The sequence below is a fragment of the Lepidothrix coronata genome, unplaced genomic scaffold (genome assembly GCF_001604755.1).
Source record: "Lepidothrix coronata isolate B3197 unplaced genomic scaffold, Lepidothrix_coronata-1.0 Scaffold99, whole genome shotgun sequence".
Taxonomy (NCBI): Eukaryota; Metazoa; Chordata; class Aves; order Passeriformes; family Pipridae; genus Lepidothrix; species Lepidothrix coronata.
The window spans coordinates 3,917,479-3,932,283 of record NW_016690279.1 but is presented as its reverse complement, the minus strand read 5'-3'; the positions used below and the strand labels follow the sequence as shown (position 1 = coordinate 3,932,283).

At 50.5% G+C, this 14,805-nt stretch overlaps 1 protein-coding gene across 2 annotated transcripts in view; it reads right to left on the bottom strand.

Moving 5' to 3' along the window:
- NOL4L (nucleolar protein 4 like) overlaps positions 1-14,805 on the bottom strand; it is a 63,324-nt gene that overhangs the window by 26,114 nt on the left and 22,405 nt on the right. For both annotated transcript variants that reach the window (XM_017822801.1, XM_017822802.1), the window contains exon 4: positions 10,686-10,795. In XM_017822801.1, the coding sequence (XP_017678290.1) occupies positions 10,686-10,795 (110 nt within the window). The remainder of the gene's footprint in view (positions 1-10,685; positions 10,796-14,805) is intronic.

Genomic DNA, 14,805 nt, shown 5'->3' with positions numbered 1-14,805 from the left:
CCCGGGGCCGGGGCCGGTGATGGCGGCGCGGGGCCGGCGCCCGGGGGATGGCTGGGGCCGGTGCCCGGGGGTAGCCGGGGACGGAGCGCTCCCGCCGCCGCCTCCTCCCACTTTCTTCGGCGCTTTTGTGCTCTTCCGGGCGCGGGGGAGCCGCGCCGGGCGCGGGGAAGGACGCGCCGCCCTCCCCCCCCCGCCGCCGGCCAGCCGGGCGGGCGACCCGCAACTTCCCGGGGCCGCGGAGCGGCCGCTCCCCCCGGAGTTGGGGCCGGGCCCCGCGGCCGCCGCGCCCCCCCCGCCCCGCCCCGCCCCGCCCGCCGGTGCCCCCCCCCCCCCCCTCCGCCCCCCAGCGCCGCGGCCGCGTGGAGCCCCCGCGCATCCCCCCCCCGCCCGCCGCCCCGGGGCCGGTACCGGAGCCCCCCGCGGGCAGGCGCCTACCTGGAGCGGAGCCCGGGGCCTGCCGGCCTGCGCCAGCCCGGCGGCGCGGCGGGGAGCGCGGGGCGGAGGGACGGAGGGACGGAGGGAGGGGGCCCGGGCTGGCGGCGCTCCGGAGAGGCTGACAGCCAGCTGCTGCCCGGGGAGAGGGGCCGGCGCTGCGGAGCGCGTCACTCCCGGCTCCCGGGGGGGGCCGGGGAGGCGGAGGGGGGCGAGCGGGGCCCGGCCGCGGGCGGAGGGGGCGGGGGCGGCGGGGGAAGGGGAGCGGGGCCGCGGGGGGCGGGCGCACCGGGCCGGGCGCGGCGGGGGGCGCGGAGCCGCGCCTGGAAGAGCACATTGTGGAGGGCCGGGAGGGCCCTTCCCCGGGAGGAGACAATGTCCAGGGCCGGGCGCCTGCTGGAGAGCGCGAGAATGCGCGGCCGGGGCACGGTATGGATCGGCACGGCACGGGGGGGGCCGCAACCCGCCCGAGCATCCTCCGCTCCGCACGGTCCGGGGGGCTGCAGCCCATCCGGCGACCCTCCGCTCGGCACAGCACCGGGAGCTCCGTCCCGGGAGCTGCCCGTTCGCGGGGGCGAGTGCCGGGCCCCCGCAGTGAGCCCCGGGCGCGGTGGGTCCCCGCAGCCCCTTCCCCGCGCGGTGGGTGCCGCGGTGCCGGGCCCCGCGCTGCCGCCGCTGCCGAATCCTTTTGTTCCCGATGATTCTCCCTCGTTCCGCGGGAGAAGGAGGACCCCGCGCTGCCGGCAGCATCATCACCCACCAGCCACAGCCTCCGAACGCTGGAGCTGGCTGTTGGGAAACCAGCGGCTTGCCCTACACACCTCTGGGCAGGGCAGCGGCTGCCAGGTGGCCAGGAGGATGGGGACGCTGCGCCCCAGCATCCCCCAGGCTAGTACCTGCTGCCAGGCTGGGCCCCGAGGGCAGCAGGTCAGTGGTTGATCCACTATGGGATCACCATGATGGGGATGGTGATCCCCATCCCAGTGATGGGCACCAGTATCACCAGTATCGCAGCATCCCCCTTCTCAGTCCACCTCATGTTTCGCTATTTAATGGTTACAAAGGAAATTTTTATGAAATAAACCAAGTGTAGCGGTTCCGTGTGGAGCCTGCAATAGGCCAGTGCCAGAAATGGTGCCAGAGCCAGGATGGGAACTGCCAGGTTTGGGGTTTATGGCTTGTCAGTGTGGATGGCCAATTATGATGTTATCTATTCCAGCATTAACCACCTCACTGCCAGGGAAGCACACAAGGGAAAAGGGCGGCTCAGGAAGATCCAAGGCCAGAGGTGAAAATGGGCATCACTCTGTGCTGCATTTCCATCTCCTCCAGGCTGACCCATGGAGCCAGAGGCTGAAGGGAGAGCAGAGCCCTGGGGGCCTTCCGGAGGAAGCGGATGGCTGGGAGGGCAGCAGGCTGTGAGCCCCCAGGGCCTGTTCAGGACTCCCTTCCCACTCCATGGCTGCTGCTCCTCCCTGAAGCTAAAATAAAATCCTGACCATTTAAGGTGAACAGGAGCCTTGCCGAGGACCTCAGCGGAGCGGGCTTTAACCCCTTCCCATTGCTGGGCTTTGTTTACTCCTTGCGCTTCCTCAAGCTAGACTGGCTTAAAGCCATTTGGGAGAGCACATCCCACGGGACTGAGGTGCCCGCCCCTCCATTTGGAGAGCTTGCAGGGGACACAAACCGGCCAGGATGCGAGTTTGAAGCACAGTCACTATTCCGTGCTGCCTCACCATGTGGACACTCTTATTTTATACTAAGTGCCTTTGTGTGGGTTAGCCTAATCCACTTTGGAAATGGATTAACCTAAATTTCACATCGGCAAACTTAGTGCGGAACAGCCGCGTCCACACAGGCAGCGAGGGAGGAAGAGCCATTCAGCAAGAGCTGCTGGGCAGGAGCTTTTCCCTGTGCAGGGGAGGGGTCCTGACCCCAAGGGGGGGTCACCGCTGTTACAAGTGGGGTCATGAGCCCGACAGCAATGCAATTGTTTGTGCCAGTGCACGGGGTCACGAGGCTGGCAGAAGTGGGGCTCACCAGCGGAAGAGGGGCTGCCTCCAGAAACAGCCAGGGAAGCTCTGGGAAACGGCATGCCAAGCACCTTTCTAGTGGGGATTTTTCGGATTCAAATTGTCTAGGGGGAAATAACTGGCAATTAGATATAGAATTGGTAATAATAATTTATCGAGTTGTCAGAACAGGGGTAAGTGCCTTACAAGATTACATCTTAAAAAAACACAGACCATAATAAACCAGTGCCGCTGTTATTATATTATATATATAATATACATCAAATATATTATTTATAAGTCGCTTCCTTCCCTCTCTCCTCACAATGTGTTCGCTACCTCTGGTCCCTGCAAGCCCCTTCACACAGACATAGATCTGCTCATGCAGAGAACGTGAGGCTCCCTGTCAGTCTGTGCTGGTCCGGCCAGGAACTCGCAGATTGCCACCAGAGCCGAGCTGCAGGTCCTGGGAAGAGCCATGTCCTGCCTAAGACAGCACCCACACCACACAGCCTGCCAGAGCACCAGGCAGTGATGCTTCCAAGAGCATCACTAACGATGCCCTGACCTCATCCGCTGTCATTTCCTAAGGCAAGGCTCCGCAAGAATACCACGGCTGCTGTCAAACCCAGGAATAAACGACATTTAAGGCACTGCAGGAGCTTAATTGAATGGTTGTGGTGCTGTGGAGTGTGGGCACAGGGATCTAGTGGTGGGAGCAGGGACTGCAGGGTCTGGCCATCACGCCAGAGGAGTCACTGACTCATGGGCGACCTTGTGCGAGTCACTTGATGTTCTTGTGCCTCTGAAAAGTAGGTTAAATAACAAACGGGACCTCTTGCACTGGGTCCTCTGTGACCATCAAACCCTGCTGAGGAATAAGCAGTAAAATGCAAATCTCTCTGGGGCAAGGCCAGTAAGGAAAGGGGGGCAGGAGGGACCAAAGGAGGGCCCAGAGCATGGCATGAGGGGGAGACAGAGCTTTTATCCACACTGAATTTAAATTATTTGCCATTCAAACCAGAGCCAGGGGGGAAAAAAGGAGAGTAAAGATTTGGGAAACTTTTGTTATAGACCAGATTCATTGTGGGCTGAGGGTTGTATCCTACTTTGTCCTGGTCGCTCCTTCCTTAGAAGCAGCAGTAGTTAGCACCTGGCATGTGCATGAATAAAAGATGGGTTTTTTTCTCCCAGGAGCCAAGACAAGAGAAGGAAAGGAAATACAACTCTGTACTTCACAGGGTACACCAGTCACTGCCAAAAAAAAGGAGCAGGAAAGGAGTTGTTTCTGTGGGCGGGATTTTCTTCCTCTGGAGGACAGGGAATGGGTGTTAGAAGAGATAGGTCCATGGTGGCCAAATCTCCTCTAACATTCCTTTCTACAGCCCAAATCCACAGCCCTGGCTGCAATGTCTGCATTGCTCTATGCACTGAGGACAACCTTCACAGCTTACCTCTTGGCCCTCCAAATCAGAATTGAGTCAACATAAACAGAACCACCACTAAACCCATTTTTGGCCATTCTCAAGCCAAGAAGATGCAGAACCCATCTTTGTGAGCAAAACTGACTCCTTGGTGATACACCCGCACCCTTTGCGCACACCCGGCCCCTGATGCGGGTCAGGGGTCTGTGCAAGCAGGCAAGGTGCAAACCTGGCCACACAGGTTTAACAGCGGCAGAAACAAAAGCAAGCACACAATTCAAGGTTAAAAAGCTGAACCACACAGCTTCATCTTCCGTAATAACGGAAATCATTAATAACAGTTTGCGCTCTCGAAGTAGTTGCCATCCAAGCTCTTGAAGAGCTTTATTAGTGAGCGAGACCTCAGAAGTCTCTCTAAGGTATTATTCCCTTTTTAAAGGGAGAAGGCAATTAAGAAACAGCCATTTGTGTGACTTGATCAAAGTCAACGTACAGCACGTCAGCACCTGAGCTTGGAGATGATGCAGAACAGCCCAGTGTGCCAGCTTTCCACAGGTACAGGATAGATCTAACTGGATCCAGGAGACTACTCCATGGATGCTGGAATAGTGCTTTCATCACCCTGAGCTAGACATCTTTACTTTTCCCCCTAGGAATGTTTTCCAGCCCTACTTTACATGCCCTGAACCAAAACCCTGTTTCCAGTTCTACTGGAAACGGCTGCCTGTGATCCTGGTTAAAACACAGGGAATGGGCCGCAGCTCTCCTTACCAAACAGGGGATGTACTGGGAAGAAATAAGGAATTAAAGACACATAGTGGGGATTCTGGCCCTACTCATTCAGCATCCCCAGACACAGGCTCAAGCAGCTTGGCTCTAGCAGGCTTCTCAGATCAGGTAACAGGCATCAGGATAGGTGTGCATGGTGGAAGGTGACCAGTCCCAATTCCCCACGGGTGGATCAACCCTGGCACAGAGCAGTCTTGCTGCCAGCACGACAACCAAGAGCCAGGGAAACTTCTAAACATCCTCCAGCCACTTCTCCAGGACCTTAATTGAGCTGCACAACATCACAGGGAAGTGAAGAGAGAGTGGGGAAGGGACCAGCTTCTCCCCACCAGTGCACAGCTACCAGAAAGGAGATCGGAGCGGAACCACCGTGTGCAATAACTAAATACACCTGAGTAGTCCAAGGGGGTGAACTGTGCCCAGCACCATGGAATTGGGCAATGCCACCTCCTTTCTTAAATAATGTGATTAGCCCCAAAAGTGCAAAGATTCAGAGCCCTGGCATCACATATCATTTGAAGACAAGAGCTGCAGTGGCAGGACCGACCCCAGTCGGTCTCACACTGTTTGCTCGCTGTGCACGTCACACTGAACAAACACAGAGCTCACCTGGAACAGTGGGAAAAGTATTGACAGATCCACGCAGTGGGAAATAAAAGCTCCCAAGTTTTTACTAGCTGGGAACATCAGAGTTAATCCCAGTAAGAAAAATGAGCTGCCCTTCACTGAAAGCGACCCATTCACACCAGTCTGAACCCAGGCTAAATGTGTTGGTCACCTGATCTCCTGCATCTCATGAGCCGTCAGGCCAAGGATGAAAGTTTTGCTAGACCATCTCTGCCAGTAAAAAACACTAGTTGTGACAGCTGGACCTGGCTTTGCCTGGACTAACTGTGTCCTTTAGGGCAGAACTGAAGTTTCCCAGGCAAAGCCGGCTCCCGGCGGCAGAAGCTCCGTCCCCACTAGAGGGCTGTGCTGCCGAGCCCGTCGAGCAGTGATGAATCTCTTTCTAACTCAGTGCCTCCTTGTGCCTACGGCCAATGGTCCCTCCTGAGCATAAGGGTTCATTTAGGGAACTTCTCTAGTGCTCCAAACCGTCTTAAAAATTAACAGCAGGAAACAAAAATCTTCCCAAGCCAAGACAAAGCCTCTTGAATGAGAGCTATCTTGTCAGGTTGATTTAGAGGTATTTATTCACAGAGATGTTTAACACCCTCTTTCATGGGCTGGGAAGTACCTTATCATCCTCATGTGATGCAAACACATCATCCCACTTCCTTCCAAGTACTGGCTGCATGCTTCTGCCTTCCTCACCTCTGTGAACACATACAGCATTTCTTCAGGATGCCTTCATGAAACACTCAGACAGCTAAACCCAGGACCCAGAGCTCACCCAACAGCTGCCAGGTCTGTGAGATTTGCTCCTGGTCTCTGGACTGTGTGAAATGAGAAGTCTGCAACTCTTACTAGTGAACTGACAGACTGAAAATGTCCTCGTCTGCAACTGCAGGCTCCCTTCTCTGCCTTCTGAACCCCCATGATTGTCTAGAGATTACTCCAAAGCAGAAGGAAGCAAATGAGCTGCCAGGAGAAGATGCATTTCAGCTGCTCTCAGAGCCTCTGGGACACTGAAGTGAGCAAGCATGGTAATGGGTGGACCAGAGGAAAGGGAGAGTGGAAGAAGGAAGACTTCACATTGCCAACCAGCCTCTGGTCATGAGGCTCCGTGAGCTCCCGAATCCTGCAAAGGCTTGATCCTCACCAGCACCAGACAAAGCCAACTCCTCATACACCAGTGGGATTTGAACCCCTCCACCCCCCTCCCAGGATTACCCCACTGTCTGGGTTAAAACATTGCTTGAAATTGTGTTCTGAAAATCACTTCACATCCACGCACCATCACACACTCCAGGCTTACAGGGAATTTACTGGATGGATGGAGTGTGTGACGGTGCAGGACAAGGCTCTGTCCCTCTCAAACACTTACAAGTCAGTGCAGCAAAGCCATAGCAACAAGAAAAACGCTCTTCTTCTTTCCCATCCAAGAGCAGCTTCCTGCCATTCACTGATTGCGTGACCTTCTGCCAGCAACCGCTGAAGCAATCTTTGAAAACGTTTCAGTATCATTTAAACCCGGTTACTCGGCCCTGGACTGTGTCTGCCAAGGTAACAGCAACAGCTCTGGAGCAGAGAGAGAGCCTGGCATGTCAGTGTTCTCATTTTGTTCCCTCAAAATCTTTCTATTCCTCCAGTAACCAGTGGAAGTCCTGCCCAACCGTGCGGCATGAAAAATAAATACGAGGCTGGGGCTGAGTAACACAGGAAAGATTGTCTGGAAAATGACTGCAATGGAATAACCAACCATTTAAAAATGCTAATATTTAGCATTTGAAAATGAGGTGGAAGGATCATTACAGATAAATATCAAATATCTTCTTTTCATTCCTTTTTGCTGCTAGATTGGGAAGGTCAGCAGTTCAGAAGTGCTTTAATGCCTCGGTAGACACCCTGAAATGGGGCTAATTCGGCACTCTGGAAAGGGTAAGGGGCCTGATTTTTCTCACACATGTGAGAACTGGTATGAAATGGGGATAAAGGAAGACTCCCACCCCAGAAGCTCCTGCATGTCCCAGTGAACCCAATATAAGCAACATGGGTCACTGTTGTTTTCCACCACGACAGAACAGATGTTCTGACTCCAAGAAATATATAGAAATACATTCTGCAGGAACTCTTCATTTTGTAAGCAACCACAAGAGCTTCTCTCCTGACAGTTTTTTGTCCCTAAGCAGAGATAAAATGCATTCTCTAAGGTTCTGGCTGTGCTTCCTTCTGGAGACACTGGTGCCCTAATACCGATGTGCTTAGCAGCACTAATAGATTGCACTTACATGCACACTATTTTTTTCCTGAATAATGAAGTTAAAAGGCCACTTTGGCATAAATTCATTCATTGTTACCCCAAATGAAGCAAGTTCCTTCTGGTGCTGCTGCATACAAATAATTGCTTTTGGCCAGAGCCAAGTGAAACACCAGTCCGTTGCTTAATTTATTTCTATTATCACCATCAAATGCTAGTGAGAGGTGGCACAGTGGCATCACTCAAGCTGAGAGCATTCAGGACATGCTGGTAGAAAAAAACATGCAGGGAATATTTGTGTAGTGCAAACTTTAAAAGCAGGTTGCATTTTCTGCCTGGTTTGCATTTGCAGAAAAGTCAGAATTTTTTCTATCATCTTTAGAAGGGTTTTGTAGTTGGCAAACACCTGGAACCCCAAAAGCTGCAACTTCCAAACTCTGCAACCCTAACCCTAAACCTGGGGAAGGGAGAGCAGCAGCCTGTGTTGCACAGCCCATGCTCCACACAGACTGCCAGGATCCTCCAGAAAAAAAAAAGAGGATGGCATAAAAATAGCAGGGGAATGCTTGTGGAAGGAACTTAACCCTGGTATTGGCACTATTACACACATTTTCTTCACGTGCCCTTGGTGTTAGCAGATCCAGGTCCAGCCACGGCTGCCTCAGGAGCGTGGCACTTGTTTTCACTCAAGTTGCACCAGGGGAGGTTTAGGTTGGATATTAGAAAAAGTTTTCTCACCAAAAGGGTTGTCCAACCCTGGAACAATCTGTCCAGGGCAGTGGTGAAGTCATCACCCCTAGAGGGGTTTAAAAGACATGTAGATGTGGCACCTGGGGACAAGGTTTAGTTGTGGGCTTGGAAGTGCTGGGTAAACAGTTGGAACTGCTGATCTTAGAGATCTTTTCAACCTAAATGAGTCTATGATTCCCCAGGGGAATCCAGGGAGTGTCCCATACTGGAATGGACAGCACTCAAGTCCTGCTGGATTTTCCCCAATGGGTCCAACCACCTGCATCCTCTTCAGACTGTCATCATGATGGAAAGCGTTAACGCTTTAGAAGTCTGAGCAATAGGACTGATCTTTTATTATTTTGCTCTCAGGAATCAGTTTCAGTAACACACTGAATGGCAAATTTTACTTCTTCCAAACAGGCTTTTTCCCTCGGCTGCTACGGCTTGAAAAGCTTCGAAAGCTGCGTTACCACGTACCGACAGGAGCGCGGGAGAAGGAAAACTTTAGAGGCAGGGAATAACATCAAACCATTTGATTTATGATCTAAACCAACAACTGCTGGTTGCCTCAGCTGGTCCCTTTTTGTTCCCACATGACATACGCCTCTACTCCGATCTTTGCAAGCTTCAGGAGCGTTCATGTTAGCAGCACGTTATATCGATCTAGTGACAGTTCCAGTGCAAACTGCTACACCAACACTCAGGGTATAAACTCAAATCTCTAAATTACCAGCCAAAGCTCTCAAAACAAGCATCCTTAAGCAGGCAGCTCCAAAACTCAAGATCCAGTACCGATGCCTGCCAGCTTCTGGGGGGGGTTGTTATTCTGGGAATAAGATCAAAGTGCAAGGCCAGTTTTCTACCTGTAGAAACTGGGTACGGGAGTTTATTGAAGCTTCACAACACACTTCCCTTTAGCAGCTTCAGAGCCAAGAGGAACTGGTTGAAAATGCAGAAATGGTGACAAGTCAAACCACTCAGACCATCCTTTTGTATATAGCAAACTTAACTTCAAACAGCCACCTCAAATGCTGAAAAACAAGCCAGACTTCATGGCCTCTGAGTCTCTGACCTTGGTGAAGAACAGGATTTCCAAGGTCTGCCATCCCAATGCTGCTCTGCCAGGAGATGCACCAAGACCCAGCAAACACTCTGCACAACCCAGAGGTGGCTGGAACATGTTGGTTCCCAACCCTCTTTATCCAGAAGTGGTCCTGAAGCAGCCATCAGATGGCATGAAGGGGCACATCCATCCACTCCATGTCTCCGGCCCAGCCCAGTCACCCCCCAAACTGTTCATTGTTCTACTGCCCAGCCCACCACAAGTACAAAACCTGACACATCGCAGCCTTTCACCTCTCAAAACCTAAAACAAAGCCTTAAACCCACTCAAGTGTCCAACAAGCACAAAGGAAAAAGCTCCAAGACACAGAAATGCTTCCCACCAGATGCCATTTTGTCCTCCAGCAAAAAGGTTTCACAGCAGAAGCAATGGAGGAGCTCGGAATCTCTCCAGCAAACCCACACCTGGCACTTTACACCCTGGCAGTGATGCTCTAACCCATGTGCCTTTAGGAAGCCGCTGGATAAAAGCCCACATTGGGCACAGCTTCACAGCTCGAGCTCCCAGCAATGTTTTCCACCACAGCAGATGCAAACCCTGTCACTTTTTGCCACTGGCAGCAATGTGTGAGATCAGGTTCAGGTTTCAGTGTGCTGGAAAGAAAATCCAGCACTGGCTTCCAGTGCAGATTGTGGGGAGCAAGTAAAACATACTTTTCTTTTTATAGACTGTTTCCATGGTGCACAGAGGTTCCCATAGCTAATTCCGCAGCTGCAGAACTTCAGAAAATTGCACAGCCTGGGTATAATCCTGTGGCAGGGTGCCCCATACATCCCCAAAGCAAAATCCAGTGGCTTAACACTGTCATCAAACAATGGAGCCATCTCCCACTTTGACACAGGAGCTGAGCGCCTGTGGTTGAACCCCTTCAAGTTGCTGAGCAGTTTAAGAGAGGACCAGAGCACCAAAGCAAGGTCTGGGCTTCAGACCGTGTCTGCTAAAGCTCCCAAGCAACCAGGAGGAGGCAAAGAAACAAATTCCTATTTGCCATATTTTTTTTAAGACGATTTCTTAGAAGAACCGTACGCCTCAAGAACTAGCAGACTGTTATAAGCAGTAACTGCATCAACCCCATCTCTGCCTCTCTCCACTGACATGAGCCTGAAACAGCCTGGTTTGCTTCCTCTGGGCCAGGAGATCTGGGACACGCTGCCCCTCAACTTCCATGCACCATCTGTCAGTCAGAGCCTGACCTGCTTGGACAAACTGGCCATTCCCAAAAACATCCTCCCAAAAACCGACGTGCCCAGGACCAGTTCAGCCCTTTGGCGTGGGCAGAGCCCCTCTGTGCCCCTCGTGCCGTCCCCGCTTACCTGCTCCTGTGAGTTCATCACCCGCAGCTTCATCTGCTTCAGGTAAGTCGAGGTGAGGGGCATGTTGTAGTCAATGATCCCAGAAACCAAGGAGGAAGGTGGCTCGCTCTCTGAAGAACAGAGGAAAAACTTTACTCAGGTGAGGGACTTGTGACATGTTCTCATAACTTTTACACTTGTGTATCTTGGAGCACTTCAAACCCCTGGCGAGAGCCACTGCCTGCTGAGCGAAGGTTCCTCTAAGAACATGACCCCACCAAGAACATAATTACAGAACAGATGTTGTCTTGGGAAAAAAAAAAAAAGGAAAACAAGCATTGCTGTCACCTGTGGAAAAAAACTACACATAATGTGTAATTTTTCACTGTCCCCCAAACTAGAGGAAGAAGCAGAGTCTTGCCTATGCCTCAGAAGTGCTTCCATACACATGGGATTTATGTGGAGGGTGATGAACAAGGATCTATTTGCAGCTTGCTTTAGCATTGCAAAGTCTTGCTGATTTTGCTGGGATTCCCTCAGGTAGGAGTTAACATTAAGGCAACATATTAAGTATCTGTATTTGATGATGAAGATTATTTTTAACATCCTCATTAAAACACAAACTTAATTTTAAAGATCTTTAATTTAAATTGTTCCTGTTATTCCTCTGGCTGCATTAAATTGAGCTCTAGGGATGGCTCTGGGTTTGGACACTCCTGCAGATCACTCTGTGTGGCCAGGCCAAGGGAGACCCCACAAAGCAAATTCTCAGTGATTTCTCTGAATTCTCAAGGATTTGCCACCTGTGCCACAAGCACTGCAGAGCCTGTGATCTCTCCATGCAGGACATGAAGGCTGCCAGAATGGTCTGTTCTAACACTGAATTTACAGGCTTGTGCAGTGGGTTTGCCCAGGAGGAGAGCTGCTGTTGTCCACAGGGATGGCTGCTGGCTACAAGGAAGATTTCTTTGTCCTCAGGACAGGCAGATGCAAGTGTGGAGAATTAATCCAGCCTTCCAGCACATGCTGAAAGGATGTGTGGTGTCCCTTGGACAGGAAGCTTAAGCAACAATGGTCAGGGAAGAAGGATTTCCAGGAGCTGAAGGTGAGCTGGTGGTGGGAGGTTTCCATTCCTGGTTTGGAATCTCCATGGCTGGCTTGCATTTCCCAGGGTCACTGGCTTCACAGGCACCTCTGACACAGCCCCTTGAAAAAGAGCCTTCACAAAATGTTTTACAGCACTTCAGAAAACCCATCATCCCAACTGTAATGGGCCTGCTGCTCAGAAATGCTGAGTGTCGAAAAATCCCGGAGAAACTCAGCAGACCTGAAGATGCTCCACACCTCTGGAAACACCAGATCTATCATGTCTGATTACGAAATGACCTGACCCTGAAGCTGTAAGTGACTTAAGGTTTTTGCAAATCTTCTCTATCAAGACACTGACTGGGTCCATGGCAATATAATGCTTTCTTCCCAGCTCCATCTAGTCCACCCCTGAATGCAGCTGAAGCATTCCTGGCTGTGGATGCAGGAATGGGCAGCCAGAGCCCCTCAGGCCATCGACTTTGCCCAAATATGAAGGTCTATAGCTTTTAGGAACCTTGTAAACTGATTCCTCCTTTTTTTGTATGGCTGTATGTCATCAGTCTCTGTCATGATTTGACCTACGGATTAATTAAGAGCACTTCTACACCTCTATATATTAACCACCCAAAATAACCCATTATTCTGCTGTACAAGGATGTTGTTTTGTGATGAAAAGATGCAAAAATCCCAGCACAAGGGGACCTTCTTCCAGGGACAGAATCTGCCACCTCCCTCAGCTGGCTGAGTCCTTAAGAAGAGTTTAGAAAAGCATTTGCTAAGAGTAACGCAGATAGAGCTACTCTCTCCTGAAGCACAGGCATGGATGAGGAGAGTGTTTCAGACCTCTGAGGATGATAAGTTGCTCTCCTGACATCCCCCACTCCACTGCTCAGCGCTGCAGAGATGAATGAGGCTGAACAGGAGCAGCTCAGCAACTTCAGGTGGGGAAGAAGAGGGAGGTAAATGATCTTTGGTGCTTAGATTCTGCCTAAAGCCTGATGTAAATTTGGAATAATTCCATTAGCAGCCAAAAATTAACTGTGAATTTGTGCAACTGCAGCACATAAGGGCTTGAGCCTAAGAAACCAAACCCTTTTTTTTCCCCTCTTTTTTAAGTTATCTGGAAAAGAAAGAAAACCTTTGTTTTAAAAGGCCTGGGGGGCTCCGCGGGAACAATCCTTACATCCTACGTCACAAGAGGAAGCTCCTGGAATCCTTTAGCTCATTTTTCAAACAGTTATCTCTATCACATGCCCCACATGTTGGACATACAGATGGAACAAGCAGGATGGTTGAAAGTAAAATGTTTTTGATCCTAATTCCACATTTGTTTAACTCCACTGGAATTAATCCTAATTTAGTAACACTGTAAAGAGATCCCAGTGAAGTCCAGTGACGTTCAAAGTTTCCCATGAGCAAGACAATTTGCTTTTATGAATTATGTGGGTGCCCTGAAGGGTTTGATGTCAGATATGTTTAATTAGGGATTTTTGTGATCACAAATTAAATGTGTTGAGATTTGTTTCATGGACAAGAGAAGCAGGAAGAGATGGGAATGACTCAAATTCTGTCATCTTACCGAGTTAAACTTTACCTGTATATGCTTGTATGTGTGTATGCATGTGCATGCACCTCAGTGGTTCCTCTATGACCCCAGTGTTTTTTTAGGTGATTTGCTCCTGATAAGTTCCTGAATAAGTGTTAGTGAAATCAGACACTCTTCCCCAGTAAAAGTTATCTTATCTAATCTACTCAATGCATTTTCACATATACTTAGTCACTATTTAGGTGCTATTCAGAGCAGAAAAGCACTTCTGTCCTTTCATTCCTGGTGGGTAAGTGGGACTTTTTACACGTGGGATCCTTTGTTTTCCTGACTGACATATTTTTAAAAGAACTGCTAAGGGGAGAAGTTTTATGAAAATAAATCAATAATCGATATTGATTTATAAATTTGCTCAAGACAGCCAGCTCTCAGCCCTGATCATGGTTCCCATAGCTAGGACTGCTCTGGGGAGGATACCCAGCACCCGGGGTTCCCTGAGCTGCCTCTGAACTGGAATGGGTGTGTGGGAGAGGCACAGGAGATGCAGGATGGTGGGTGGGAGCCCCTGAAGGAAGACCAGCTTGGTCTTCTTTATTGTCCCTGCCCACAGCTGGGTGTTGGAATGAGATGAACTTTAAGGCTCCTTCCAACCCAAACCAGTTTCTGTGATTCTATGAAGGAAACAACCCTTTTCATCAGCTGCCTCCTGAAACAGGACCCTGAGCTCTGGATCTGGCAGCTCAGCTAGTAGTGCCAGGCATTTTGGAAGGTGTCCTGGTTCGGGTGAAGCCAACAGGCAACATCCTTGTTGGCCTGACTCATCCCATCGTCCTCGCTATCCACTGAGCCGACTGCTGCAGCCGCAGTGCTTGGAATGTCACCCGTGATGGATGCAGTGCAATCACTGTGAAGGTCAGGTTTGCTCCCAGCGAGGCCAAAGGCCAGAACTTCTCCTGACATAATTGGAAAACAGGGATCGGGCCCTTAGCTGGCAGAGTGGGAAGTGCTGCAGTAATGGAGCTTCAGCTAGTAAAAGTCTCATGGGGTTATTTGGGAGAGTTTCTAAAAAATGTAATGAGTACAAAGCATTTCAGTCACTACCTTTGGACAACTGGCACGTAATCCACTTACACTGAACCTCTGGGATGTCTGTAGCTCTGCTCCCAGCAGTAAACAGTTGGCAATCAGTATTTAATACTAGAAATGTTCTATTGTTGGGCCTTTTGTTCCTTAAATTCTGCTTCCCTCCTTGATAAAAGCTGCCAAATGAGCCAGTTTGCCTTTCCAGATTTGAAAAAGACCAAACTCTTTGCAATTTGTTTATGGGTTTTTTTAAAGAAATGATTTTGTTGTGTGAAACCAACATCAGTGCGATGTTTTGCACTTGATCACAAGTTTGTAATTCAGAAAAACCCACGCAAACATTAACACACAAACACACATTAACACACAAACACACAAACTTTAACCACCTCCTCTGGAAGAGAACCCGATCCCATCATCTTC